This window comes from Malus sylvestris, chromosome 3 (genome assembly GCF_916048215.2).
Source record: "Malus sylvestris chromosome 3, drMalSylv7.2, whole genome shotgun sequence".
In the NCBI taxonomy this organism is placed as follows: Eukaryota; Viridiplantae; Streptophyta; class Magnoliopsida; order Rosales; family Rosaceae; genus Malus; species Malus sylvestris.
Window position 1 is genome coordinate 16,580,821 of NC_062262.1, and position 14,742 is coordinate 16,595,562.

The window sequence follows — 14,742 nt, forward strand, 5'->3', positions numbered from 1 at the left end:
ATTTTCAATTTCAAAGAGTAAAGTGATACAAAGCTATTTTCAAAGGATAAAGTGAGATTAAAATCCAATTTCAAAGGAGTAAATCAAGGGAGCATTTTTGCTCACCATCATAAATTGTAATGTTTGCTTACCATCCACCATCCACCATCATCTGCCACGTGGTATTTCACTTAACCTTGATTAATTTTTTTTTTAAATAAAGAAGAAACATTTAATATAAAATTTAACTAAAGTTAAATAAATAGACACGCGACAGATAATTAGGTGTATACACCACAATGAGCAAAGATACTCCAGTAAATCAATAAAGCCTTAGTAGCATGGAGTGATTTGAATTCTAAGCCCGGCCCAAAATTCGTATATGAAATTTTAGCCCATTTAATAGGAGAGGAAGAGTAAAATAACGTCGCCTTCTTCTTCCTCGTGTCCGATTACGCAGGGCCAACTTCTTCTTCTTCACAGGTCACAACAGCTGTACTGGAACTCTCTTCTCTAAAAACCCTAATTCAAGAGCGAGAGAGAGGGAGAGGGAGAGGGAGACATGGACAAGGTGAGGATAGAAGAGGTTCAGTCGACTACCAAGAAGCAGCGCATAGCCACTCACACCCACATCAAAGGCCTTGGTCTTGAGGTCTCTCTATCTCTCTCTCTCTCTCTCTCTTTTTTTTTGTTCCATACGCATTGATTGTTACTGTATTTCAAAACTATTTCTTCCTTTTTCCGCTGTAAAATTGTCGTTGATTTTAGGGTTTAGGGTTTTAGGGTCTGTTTGGCGCACGGCATTTTATCGAAATTCCACTGATATGCCGGAAATGGTAGGCTATTAGTACTCTGACTGAGAATGCACGTTTAGAACTTAGAGGGGTTGCAGCTTGTGCTTCATTTTTTTAACTTTGGTGTTCACTGAATTTGCAATGCTGTTTCCTGTAACATTCTCTCACAATTCGTATGCGTGCGTGTTTTTGAAATCAAAGGTCAGTGCTTTATCTTTCGATTATGTTTTATTGATTGTACTGTGGCAATTAAATTTACTTCTGGCTGGAAGAGAAATGGTTTGTGACTGTATATTTAAAGTTTTAAGTGCGAGAAACTAATGCGGGCTTGTTTAACTTCAATACTGCATAAATCATGTTTTTTTTTTTTTTTTTTTAATTTTATAATTTTTAAATTTAGTTTATAGAGTGATGTCCATCTGAATGAATGGCAATGTTGTATGGGTTTTTCGGTTTCATTCTTTCCAGGCCAATGGAAGAGCAATACCTTGGGCTGCTGGCTTTGTGGGTCAGGGGGAAGCAAGAGAAGCTGCTGGCCTTGTTGTTGATATGATACGGCAGAAGAAGATGGCTGGTCGGGCACTTCTACTTGCTGGACCTCCTGGAACAGGAAAGACAGCGCTGGCTCTTGGAATATCTCAGGAGCTTGGGAGTAAGGTATTCCACACATTTTTCTCTCTCAGTAATCTAATATCTAATGTTAACTGATTATCATGTGTTTCATGGGATATTCTGATTCATATTCCACAACGAATAGATTTTTTTCGTTATGATTATGAACGTTGATGGCTCTTGTATGCAGGTTCCGTTCTGCCCGATGGTTGGATCAGAAGTATACTCATCAGAAGTTAAGAAAACTGAGGTTTTAATGGAAAATTTTAGACGGGCTATTGGTCTACGTATCAAGGAAAATAAAGAGGTGTATGAAGGAGAGGCAAGTTGCTAATGATATCAATTTTTTGTCAATATAGTGTGATAATGCTATATGAGTAGGGTGGTTATGGTTCTTGATGTTTCATTTTAGGTGACGGAACTCACACCAGAAGAAACAGAGAGTGTAACCGGTGGTTATGGTAAAAGCATTAGTCACGTCATCATTGGATTAAAAACTGTTAAAGGAACTAAGCAACTGAAGTTGGACCCCACTATTTATGATGCATTGATTAAGGAAAAGGTAAGGTACTCTTATTTATTTTGTGTTGAATAGAAAGATTTTTGTTTCGTCTTTTGCTTATACAATTTTGCTTTGTATTCTTGATTGTGTATGAAGCTACTGATGGTAAATAGTCTGAACGATGTCCAACTCATGTTGCTTGTCATGTTGAAGTGGCTTTTCTATTTTGGGGTCATTTCTTCTTTTCATACAACTTTGTTGACACAACATGCAGGTAGCTGTTGGTGATGTTATATACATTGAAGCAAATAGCGGAGCAGTTAAAAGAGTTGGTAGAAGTGATGCTTTTGCTACAGAGTTTGATCTGGAAGCAGAAGAGTATGTACCACTTCCAAAAGGAGAGGTTCACAAAAAGAAGGAGATTGTGCAGGTTTGTGCTATGTGATCTGTCTTTGTTGTAAATGTCCTCTTTGATGTTGATAGCATCCATTTTATCGGACATATTCTAGGATTGGGTTTGTCATCAGCTAGCAGCCTTATCAGTAACTATATGGATTATTACTCAAACTGGTTGGTCAATGATTCTAGCTGTATGGTAAATTTTTTTCGAAAGGAATATGCATCATCCTTGCATGATGCAGATTTTTCCTAATAATACATTTTTGTGTTTCGTTGTTTGATTAATATAGGAAGTTGGATTCTTGAAACATGCTAAATTATTGTTACCTGCAATTGAGTAGTTGCACTTGATGGATATAGCCGACCAATGAAATTGTTAAGAATTTTTGGCCTGGTAATTCCTTGCATTGGACGCCTAATATTTTCTTGGAATACCATGTGAACTTACCATCTATCAACATCTCTTCCTAAGACCATAAACACTAAAGTGGTTCTGATCAATTTTTTTTTCGTTCTTTCTTTAAATTTCTATTATGCTCTATTTTTGTTAACAGAATTAAATTTTTGTGTACATATACTCTGATCTTCTCTTGATGTTCAATTTCTGTTTACTTATACAATTCGCTAACAGGATGTAACACTACATGATCTGGATGCTGCAAATGCGCGGCCTCAAGGTGGGCAAGACATTTTATCTCTAATGGGTCAAATGATGAAGCCGAGGAAAACAGAAATTACTGACAAGTTGCGACAAGAAATAAATAAGGTAATCTTGTATTTGTGTAGGAAATTTTGACCCAACTTAATGTCCTTTCTGTGGTAGGAACCAAAGATATGGTTTCCATGTGACCAATGTTCCTTGCTAATTCTTCAATATAATTGGAGAAACCTGCTGAAAAATACTAATGAAGTCAACTGATAAAAAGGTTTCCAAGCCTTTGACATGTTATAAATCAAATCAACTTCAGCTTTAAATTCCATCTAAATCTTGCTCGATGACTTGTTTCTCTATTTTCTACATGAATTAGACACTTAAGTATGTTTAAGTCAATCCAACTTCTGCTATCAATAGAAACAGCTAATGTCCTTTCCCAACTTCCTAGTGTTCTTAGTTCCTCTTATGGATTAAATTGGCATATGTTTTGAACTGCTTGCTACTGAAATAGTCTGTTGCTAGGGATTTATCCCCTTTATTTGAAATTTATTGAGGAGGGCCTTTATTGGCGGAGGTGATGGCAGTCTAGCAAGGAAGTTTGGGAAGTGGCAGTAGTTTAGTAACATTGAAAGTTGTGATAGGTTACTGAAAGTGGTGTATTTGGAGGAAAGGAACAATAGTGCGTGTGAGGGAGTTCTCTAGTAATTGCATGTGTGGAAGCGGGGTGAGGTGGTTCATGAAGCATACTGAGTTTAGAACTTCAACTTTTAATTTTTCGTTATAACTTCTTTCTTATCTAGTCTGTGGTGGAGCATTCAAATTACATTAGTTGTGCACTCAGGTTTTTCTCACAATGAAGAAGTTAAAATAATTTATTTCTTCTCCCTAAATCTTAAATCAATTTCTTTAAAATACTAATTATAACTAATTGAAATAATTTACATAGGTTGCACCAATATAGCAGTTTTTCCCCCTTCTATTAATATTTTTGTTATTTATGAAATAAAAGTAAAATAAGATGTTTGATTTACTTTTAATTGATGGCAGGTTGTTAACCGGTATATTGATGAAGGTGTAGCGGAACTTGTGCCTGGAGTTCTGTTCATTGATGAGGTTCTTTTCTCATCCAAGTCAAGTTCCTTATAAGTATTTTCATTTCTCCAAATTACTTATATTTTTAAAACTTGAATAATAGGTACATATGCTGGATATGGAGTGCTTTTCATACTTGAACCGTGCTTTGGAGAGCTCGTTATCTCCAATCGTAATATTTGCCACCAATAGAGGAATTTGCAATGTAAGGTATGAGAGTTCTAATCATACAGGCATTTGCCACAATATCTTCTGAGGTACTACCGTTATGTCAGTATAAAAGCATATACCCAGGCAATGCCTATCTTCCATGTCCAATTGTACAAAAATTTCCTAGAAGCCTTCAGTTTTCTGACTGTAATGTTCCATGGGTATGCTCACTGTAATTATAATTTCTTGCTTTTTAAACATGAATATGTTGCTGTGCAGAGGGACTGATATGGCTAGTCCTCATGGAATTCCCGTTGACTTGTTGGACCGGTTGGTGATTATCCGAACACAGACTTACGGTCTTGAAGAGATGATAAAGGTCTTGACCATTTCCATTTGCTTATTGTCTAGAAATTCTCTTTCTACAACAGAGCATCTTATCAAGTACCAAACTACTGTTTTTTTTCCTTTCGTGAAAGTGTCAAACTACTGATTACTGTACCGGTTGGTGCTTGAGTCAGATCTTAGTAATTCGTGCACAAGTAGAGGAACTGGCTATAGATGATGACAGTTTGGCTTACCTCGGAGAGATAGGACAAAAATCATCTTTAAGGTCTGGCGTAAATTTTAAACTTGATAGCTGTGAATTCATTCCCTGCGAAGGATGCTTACTGTATTTATTGTTTCATCAGGCATGCTGTTCAGCTCTTATCGCCTGCAAGCATTGTGGCAAAAATGAATGGCAGAGACAAAATATGCAAGGTAGTTACAGATTTGACCATGTTATTACTTATTATATGTGCTTGAAGTGAACTGTTGAAGATTTATCATTCACTGTTCATGAAATTAATGCGTTATTGTTTTGTATGATCTGTAGGCTGACCTAGAGGAGGTGGGTACGCTTTATCTGGATGCCAAGTCTTCGGCAAAGGTTCTTCAAGAGCAGCAGGAAAAGTACATTACATAAGTACCGAACAGTTTCTCTAGAAGTCTTAGTTTGGTTTTCGAAGCAGCATGATTTGGTACTATCTTCACTTTCCCTGACTTTTGCTTGAGTGACACACATTGGTTAAGTAAATGGTTTTGAGTTTCCGTCTGATCTGAGTAATGTGTGTATCTTACATCTGCGTGAGAGATTCTTCGCAATTTTCAAATGAGAAAACTCGGTGTAGGTAATTTTAATTGGTTTGTAACTTGTTTTCTTGTTTAGTCGATTATTGGTCATGAGACCAGACAGGGTTCTCTTAAGCAATTGCGTGTTTCATTCATTTACATGAAATTCTTGAATACAATGGGTGTATACATCTTTCTCACAATATTTGGTCGGACGGCATGAGGAGGCAGTAATGAGAATCGTGTTGTATACAACCATTGTACGGAAGTCACAATTTTGTTCCTCCTCTTGGCAACCATCGTGCGATTCACCAATGTCATGATTCAAATTTAAGACGTGCCGTGGGGAATACTGGCATAGAATTCGTCCTCAATCACTTGGCCGTCCTGTGGTGGTTGTTCATCGTCGAGCTTTGAGTTGATAACAATGGAAATTAGGTTCTTGTGGTTGTAGTTTGTTGGGCAAGCACCATAGATTTTAACAAGTATCGTATATGAACTCAAGAGACGTAACGCCTCGTTGCAGAAAGAGTTTAACCTATCAGCTTGTAGCTATCCTTACATCTCTTTCTACCATCTATACATCTCTTTTTACCATCTATACAGCTTTTGTTAATTTCTATCATTTAATCATCTTTAATTCATTTAATTCGATGTAAGTGGCTCCTTACCACAGTGATGGAAATGAGTTGAGCCCTTGCATGGCGGCGTTAGTTCGAACCCCATCGGTGGCTAATTTAACATCTAATCTAACAAAATCTATTGTTTGACATAAATATGCTAACTTGTTTATATAGTTGTGCATGATAAGTTAATGGGTTAGATTTGAGCGTAGGATAATTTGACATAGCCAGTGGCGGATTCAAGAAATAATATTAGGAAAATCAGTAAGAATAACAATTTTTTTTATACCAAAAATAGCATACATATCGTCATTTCATCGAGTCTTGGTAGGCCTAAAATCATTTGGAAAGACATATTGCACACATGTTAATATATGTAAGGGGCAGCACCCAAGGTATCCATGAATATTTACCGAGTCTTGGTAGGCCTAAAGTCAGTTGGAGTGTATGAAGCCAACTCTAATCTTCATAAGGGTAGTACCCAAGGTATCCATGGACATTTATCAAAGTTCAGAGGATCAACACCCAATGTATTTATGGATGTTCATCGAAGTTCGGAGAGTCAGCTAACCTCCATGCCCCTCAATGCATCCGCCAGGACACATCGAATATCGCATGATGCGTAAAACACAACATTGTGCAAGGTCTAACTTCGTCCTTTGCAAGTGCATTAAGATTTTTTTTGAAATTACTTCTGAAAGGGTTAAAATCGCTTCTTATTGTATTTGGTTAAAAAAGTTAAAAGTGATAAAAATGATTTTTGAAAAAGTACATGTCAAATACATTTTTAGGAAGTATTCCCAAGTGTTTTTTCAAGTTGCGGTTATATTTTTAATAAAAATTTCAAAATCTTATTAATGAAAGCATTCCTAGTAGAAGTGCTTGTATACAAAAGTGCTTCGTACCTAGCAATCCATAGTGAATTCGAATTTGTAGTGTAAACCGAAACTCTTTCTAGTCTGAATAAACCAAAATTTTTATGATGATCTGGAGTATACGATACTCTAAACATTTTAACTATTAAATCTTGATTTTACATTTATATACAACAATATAACCGTTAAAAATCAGATATATTCTATACTCCGAAACACCGTGAAAACAGACATAAAGACAAGACAGGCCCAACAGAAGAGCACTCAAAAGCCCAGAACAGAGCTGCAATGGAGACAGATGAAAACACACACACAAGTCATCACCCCACTATTCCAAAACCCTAATCACAGATTACCGAACCACAAACCCTAAACCCTAAACCCTAATCCCAACGTGAAGACTGAAGAAGTCGATTACACTGCAATTGCAAATACCAAAAGCAAAACGCGTAGAAGAAGAGAAGCAATGAATCGTCTGAGCTTGGAGCAGGTGCTCAAGGAAAACAACACCCGCGACCCCAACTCCATTTCAACTCTCAAGCTCAATCACAAGGCTCTCTCCGACGTACGTACGACGTCGTTTTCCTCTATCTCCCTCCGCTCCCTCCCCCTCTCTTCATTTTGTATTGGATTATCATCAATTTTTACAATTTCATTTTATGGATAAAATTAATTTGTGATTTCCAAAAAATGGGTAGGTTTCGTGCTTGGGCGAGTTCAACAACTTGGAGAGGCTCGACCTCAGCTTCAACAATCTCACTTCTCTCGAGGTAATTGATCGGTAAGCCGTCTTCGTTTTTGTGCGGTGAATTTTGTTGAAGCTAAATTTGTGTGCTTGAAATTCAGGGGTTGAAGTCATGTATCAATTTAAAATGGTTATCCGTTGCGAATAATAAACTGCAGAGCCTCAAAGGAATTGAGGGACTTTCTAAGCTCACTGTAAGTACCAACCTTTTCCTACTTATGATTTTAATCAAAATGTGGGTGTGTGGGTGTTGGAAGACTGTAAATATTTTGGGGATACACTTTCAGCTTCTTGATATTAGTCGAATATGGATGTCGAACTTTGTTTAGGGTAGTGCCTCATGTAGCCTGGACTAGTTAGTAAAGCTCATTTAGGGGGAAATTTTGAAATTTCAGTTGGTCTATCTTATGCTACCCGTACTCTTTGTTGTTCAGGACACGTAAATTTGATAAACATATGGCCGTTATGGTGTTCAAGTTTTTTGTCCCATCGAATTGTTAGGATTTTTTAACCTAATAATTATCTTTCTCATCTACTTGCTTATGCTTTATGAACATATTGTTTCATAGACAGCACAAAGCATGAAATCATGGGGACTAAGTGATCCAGTGATGCTCCCAGAGCAATCAATTCAAATATATTAAGTTCCTTTCTATTGATTACATGCCCTTTTGCATGTATAAGAATAAGAGCTTATACCTAGGGTTCTAGTTCACATGGGTCTTTCATTCAAAAATATATCTTTTAGCGACATGTAGTATTGTTATCATGCTTGATATGTTTTTGAATGAAAGGCTCATGTGTGCTGCGACTATAGAAATCTTCTAAGACAAAAAATGTTGATATTAGTGTTATTGTACTACATTTACATACCAAAGACGATTTAAAATCTGTATGTAAAGTATGTCAAATTCTACCCCAAGAAGCCATGTTTTGTGGCTTCATTGGCTTGGGTTGACAACTTGATAAATCATAGACCTCCTGTCAGCTCCTAGGGGTGGTTCGGTATGGGATCCCAAACCGAAAGTGGGAGATCCCCAATCCCAAGCCAAAAATTTTCGGGATGGGAATTTGAAGATCAATCCCGAACCAAAATTTTGGTATTCCCAATTTTTGGGATTCCTGAAATATTTTCGGTATTTCGGGATGGATGGGTATTACGTTTTGGCTTTTGGGCACAAATTTGAGATTTTTGGATTGTGGGTGAAAATTTGGGCCTTTGGCTTAAAATTTTGTTGCCCAATTTTATATCATTTGAAATTTAGGCATTTTACCTATTAACAATTTGAAATTTCTTACCAATTGAAATACCAAATCATTCATATTAAGTCAAATTGACGTTCCAAAGTTCCGAAGTTCCAAATTACTTACTTTCATAATTCTATTTCTAATATAGTCTACTCTCAAATTACTTAAACATTCAACATGCATGCAACCAAAATAAATATACATATATATATATTTTCGGTTCGTTTCGGGATTCCCTAACCATTGAATGTGTAGTCTCGATTCCCATACCAAAAGGTTCGGGATCAGTTCGGTATGAATTCCAAAAATTTTGGTATTATCGGTTTGGGAATTTTTCGGTATGGGATTGGGATTTTTTTGGTTTGGTTTGGGATTTTCTGGAAAAATTTCCAGCCCTACTTTCTCTTGTAGTATGAGGAGGGTTAGCTCCAGATGAATAAATGAAATTGATAGAAAACACTTCAAAACTAGAGTGAATAAAGATAAAAATAATTTTACTACACAAGGAAATTTATGACTAGATTGGACAAAGTAAAAGAAAAAAAAAATGTGTTATCAGTTGGAAGGATTGGACGTGATGGTGTGTTTTGAAGTCTTTGTTGACACTTAGGAGAGGAGAAATAACAGGAGAAAAGTGAAGGAAAATAATTTCTCTAGTTTTCCTCTGCTTGTATCTGTTTATAGGGGATAAAATGGGGAAAATGGATCTTTATGGACTTTCTAGGCTATAACATATTTAAACAACTCTCAGCTTCTCCAAATCTGAGAAGCAAAAGGTAGGCCCTGATAGAGGTTGGTCCTCTTTTACATTTTTGTTTCTCCACTTCCTAGAGACACTTTTTTTAGACAGCTTGCAAACAAGAGTGCTGATAGTTTGTATTTGTAGAAAATTTGTTTATTTGAGTTCCTTCATTCCTTTTAAATAATTGGCTATTGACCAAGGCAGGATAATTGTATAATAAAAAAAATCCACATTTTGAGTTCTAGAGTCACTTTGTTCAATCTTTGTAACCAGGTGTTAAATGCTGGCAACAATAAACTTCAAGCGATGGATGAGATCAAGTCTATTGTGAGCTTACGTGCAGTAATTTTGAATGGTGAGATTCTGTTCGAATGTTTTAAGGAATACCATATGGGCTCATCCTAAAATACCCCTTTTTTCTCCTTTGCATTTTGATGTTTGTGAAACAAATTAGAAATGGAAAGACGTACAAAAGGGGATACCCAAGTGAACTAAATGGGCACCCACAAAAGCTAGGCTAGTAGTACTAATGACACCATAGTAGAATGTTCTTTTAATAGCAAACCTTTTTAGCATGGTAGTAGGACCGTAAGAACATTTTCTCGCAATGATAAGATCAAGAAAGCAGTGGCTTCAAACCCAAGAAACCATTATGATGTAAGAGATGAATAGCTTAAATTCATGATATTGTAAGTCAAGTGGGCCAATTATAGTGAATAGTAGTATTGGAGGATAACTAAATGCCAGTGACTACTTAAAGTTCTATCTCTCGTGCTCTCTTTCCCTATTTCTTATTTTATCTTCTGGGTTTTGTAGATAATGAGATTGCTTCAATTTGTAGACTTGAACCGTTGAGAGAACTAAACACTCTTGGTATGTGTTCTAAAGTTTTTCTCCCTGAATTCAATAATGACTTATTACTTGTATTTTTATTGTTATAAAGATAACCAATTTTGTACCTCTACGGACTGTTTTTATTTTATTTTGTTTGAAATGAAAAATGGTAGGAGATAAACATGAGGTAAAAATCCTTTCATGGAGTGAATGTCAATGTATATGAGTTTGGTGTCTTTCTATAGCTACTTTTGTTTAGAGGTGAACTTCGAATTTATTAACATGTATGGGGCCACCTAGATAGCAGCTTCTTGTTAGTTTGTTCCATTTCTTGGTGGAGCTTTGTTCAGAATAACTCTGTATGAAAAGCCACAATTTCCCCAATTTTCTTTTTCTGACACTACAAAGCTGATAACCTCATATTCCATTGGTTTGTTCTTTACCTGCTATTCTTATTCATGATTCATATTTATCAAGAAATAATATAATATTTTTTGTTCATGATTGATACAAAGCAATAAAGTTTTTGATTTCTCTGAAGTTCTTTCTAGAAATCCGATCCGTGACATTGGTGATTCTCTGAAGAAGGTGAAATCTATCACCAAGGTAAGCATTTTTCTGGTGGTTGATTGTCCTTGGTGGTAATTTCACTTAAATTCAGCTAAACGCCCGAAACTTTCTTGGTTCCAGCTTTCTCTATCTCACTGCCAACTTCAGACTTTGGAGGCCTCACTCAAGTTCTGTATTGAACTGAAAGAGCTCCGTCTTGCTCATAATGATATTAAGGTTTGTTTTCAGCTGATTGGTATACCTGTCGGAAAGCATGTTATCTCAATTGTAGATTTAAGAAAAAAACTGAGTTGTTGTAATTACCTCCAACATTACTCAATTAGTGTAATTATTTTCTTCCATGATTACGCAGTGATTTCCTATACTGTTTATTTCTTCACTTCAGTGTCGAAAATAAATTTTGTTCAAGTAGCTAGGTTTGATATGCGTGTGTTGTCTGGTTTTTCTCACTATGATGCTCTCTCTTTCTCACTTACTCACCTACCGTCTCTGTGCATGCTGCTCAGGGTCTCCCAACTGAGTTGGCTCTTAATAAGAAACTCCAGAATTTGGACTTGGGTAATAATGTGATCACAAGATGGTCAGATCTGAAGGTTAGATCCAACATGCAGAAACTTTTCTTTCTTTATTTGTCTTTGGAATTTTATGTGGCCCTGATTCTCGGTTGCATTCTGAGATAGATAATCAATTCATTGGTCAATCTGAGGAATCTCAATCTGCAAGGAAACCCTGTTGTTGAAAAGGATAAATTAGTAAAGAAGGTACTAGTTGCTGTCCTAGTTTTTTCTAGTTTTTTCTTTTTTAGATCTTTATTTTGACTCCAGATTACCGTTGTTAAATATACTTATACAAACAATGTCACTGTAGATTAAAAAGATGTTGCCGAACCTCCATGTATTCAACGCAAGACCCATAGATAAATACATCAAGAGTGAAAGGGGCGCTAGAGGTGATGAAGTTAATAAGTCTTCACTTAATGCTGCTGACAAGCAAGAAACTCAAACAGAAGAGCCAAAAGAGAGAGACTTCAAACATCATGCAATGGGTGAAGCTAAGGGTGGCATTGAAAATGCTAGTGATTCTGATACAAAGAAATCGAAACGGAAAAGGAAGGGATCAAAAGACAATGTCTCAAACAATGACGTTGTCGAGGGGGATGAAAAAAGAGATCCGGTCAAGAAAAAGAACCACATACATCATATGCAAAATGAAGATGATCCTGGTAATCTGGAGAATGCTGGGCATTTTGAGAAAGCATTGCAACAGAAGAAGCAGAAAAAGAGTCCAGCCGACACAGAAGATAATGCTGAGGTTGGAAAGAAACCAGAGAAATCCAAGGGGAGAAAAGGTGAACTTGATGTTATCGATGATGCAGATACACCGTTTTTGGAGCTTTTTTCTGTTGATGCTGAGGTTGCTAGTGAAAAAAAGGTTAATGACAAGGTTAGGGACTTGGGTGGCTTAGTAACCTTCCCTTCTAAGAGTAAAAAAGCCAAAAACCGTCCCTCCACCGGTTCTACACTGCATCCGTCGCCTGTTGATGAAATTGGAACAGGTGGGCCATCGACATGGGGTGATGATTAATGATTGCGGAGGCAGATGCTTTGTGCCCATGAAATTTTGTGTTGAGCTAGCGTGCAGATTGGACCCCTTCTCTTCCGCAAGTTTGGTTAAACTCATGCACATTTGGAGTTGCAGATGTACAAGCAAAAGAGTATAACGTGTTTGGTAACTTTTTACCATTTACCCTTTTTCGTTCGATAACTTTTCTCTATTTTCCCTTTCTAATGGATGTTTTAACCATTTACTTGCATTCCTTTCCGTCAAGTCATGATTTTTACCGCTGTAGAGATAACAATCTTTGAGCATTTATCAGTAGAGATGGAGTTTTGGACTAGCTTTCAACACCACTTTTCCATGAGCATCACCACCACCATTTTTTGGACGCGACACAAGTGTTTGTGGGGCTCACTCTGTAATCTATTTTAACGATCTAAACCATCTATCTTTTAGATTTTCTCTCAAAGATTATATCTGAAAAAAGTCACACAAATATGATACTATATGACTGTTGAATTAAGGGTTAGGGTTTCTTTGTATAACCATATTCATCTATTTTCTTCACTACAAATGAATGTTTTAATGATTTTGGATTTTTCTAATTTTTTTTGTAAGGATGATTTATGAATGATGTTCCAAAAGATAGACGGTTCAGATCGTTGAAAAATATTATGTTGTAGCCCCACAAACTTGTGTCAAAAGTGATGTAAAAAAAGGATATTGTCATGGATATGCCCCTTAATTTTATTCTGATTAATAGTTTATTAATTATACAAAATGCGTTTTTGTAACAACCAACACTTGATTGATTCGGTGATTAATGAGATTAGTGCATGTGGAAAGGTGATGTCAGGAAGCATGCAGGTTCACACATTCGAGTCCTCTCAGCTGCAAAAGTAGCAACGTATTTGATGTTTTATCAATTTGGCTTCCTCACATATAAATAGGGGTGTGATATCCACACATCCCTTTTTACTTCTCACACACCTTTCTAAGTTTCAGCCGTTGGATCGGGTGAATTGAAGAAGATCAAAGGGTAGAAATTAACAAGGAGTGTGTGAGAAGTAAAAATATGTGTGTGGATAGCACACCCCTATAAATATATATTAAAAAAATTTGTCCTCCGGCGGGCACCTACATCAGCTTCCCTCAGGGCCGGCCTTGAGTCCATACTAGCAGCATTAATTACTCTCCTCTCAAACGGGTGGAAAGAGTTAAAGACCATCTTCAAAGGAAATATCAAATTATAAGAGTCAAATTACAATTGATGGCTGATGTGGCAATTGAAACCTTATGTTAAATTTTGTAATTCTCCAACCAAATTGTCAAATATTATTTTATTATTTAAATAGAGCTTTAAATGATTGTAATAATTAAAAAAATGTTGAAATAAAATTTTTATTGATTAAAATGTTAGTACTCACTATTAAAATGAATTAAAAATAAATTTGACATTGATGTCAAATTTGATATTAAATCACTAAGAGCATCTTTAAAGGAGATATCAAATTATCCAAATCAGCAATAACGGTAACAAAAGACAGCATTAATGTTTTCCAATCAAGAGGCCAAATCTGATGTGGCATGACATGAATTGACATCTCTCCCCTTGCTGCCAAATTTGACAGCACATTCAAAAAAATTTAATTAATTATTAAATGCTTTTTATTAATTTTTTATTGGTTTAAAGCATTATCCTTTTGTTTCTTTTCATTCCCAATGCAAAGAAAATACATATGAATTATTATTTTATATTTAAAATTTGACATATCAGTTGGAGAGCAAAAGTTTAAGGGGTGTGATATCCACACACCCCATTTCACTTCTCACACACCTTTTTAATTTTCGGCCGTCGGATCGGATGAATTGAAGAAGATCAACGGACATAAATTATCAAGGGGTGTGTGAGAAGTAAAATGGGGTATGTGGATAGCACACCCCAAGTTTAAAAGATGCCACAGTGCCACGTAAGCCTTCAAATTTAAATTTTAGGTTTAAAATTTGACGATCTCCTTTGGAGATAGTCTAAGATCATCTCCAAATGAGATGTCAAATCCTAAGTGGAATGCCATGTAATTAAATTTGAAAGTAGGAGCAAGCTCCAACCGATATATCAATCCTATGTGGATTGACATATGAGAAAAGGTGATGCCAAATAATTTTTAATTATTTTATTATGTTGATCTCATTAATTCACTAATTATAGATCTTGAAAATTTATTTTAATTGATTTATTTTAAAAAATGGTC

The 14,742-nt window shown here is 36.0% G+C and overlaps 2 protein-coding genes across 2 annotated transcripts; both read left to right on the forward strand.

Annotated features, from left to right (window-relative positions):
- The first annotated feature begins 399 nt into the window (after positions 1 to 399).
- Positions 400 to 5,365, forward strand: LOC126616229 (ruvB-like protein 1). Its single transcript, XM_050284244.1, has 12 exons — positions 400 to 631; positions 1,242 to 1,430; positions 1,576 to 1,707; positions 1,798 to 1,947; positions 2,162 to 2,317; positions 2,918 to 3,052; positions 3,989 to 4,054; positions 4,137 to 4,243; positions 4,463 to 4,562; positions 4,705 to 4,796; positions 4,876 to 4,945; positions 5,061 to 5,365. The coding sequence occupies exons 1-12, from the start codon at positions 542 to 544 to the stop codon at positions 5,148 to 5,150; spliced, it is 1,377 nt and encodes a 458-aa protein (XP_050140201.1). The 5' UTR covers positions 400 to 541; the 3' UTR covers positions 5,151 to 5,365.
- Positions 5,366 to 7,051: 1,686 nt separating this feature from the next.
- On the forward strand, positions 7,052 to 12,830 carry LOC126616908 (protein phosphatase 1 regulatory subunit SDS22). Its single transcript, XM_050285033.1, has 10 exons — positions 7,052 to 7,359; positions 7,493 to 7,564; positions 7,641 to 7,733; positions 9,803 to 9,884; positions 10,346 to 10,402; positions 10,905 to 10,969; positions 11,054 to 11,149; positions 11,440 to 11,526; positions 11,614 to 11,694; positions 11,801 to 12,830. Exons 1-10 carry the CDS (start codon positions 7,261 to 7,263, stop codon positions 12,515 to 12,517), a joined length of 1,449 nt encoding a protein of 482 aa, XP_050140990.1. The 5' UTR covers positions 7,052 to 7,260; the 3' UTR covers positions 12,518 to 12,830.
- Positions 12,831 to 14,742: the final 1,912 nt, after the last annotated feature.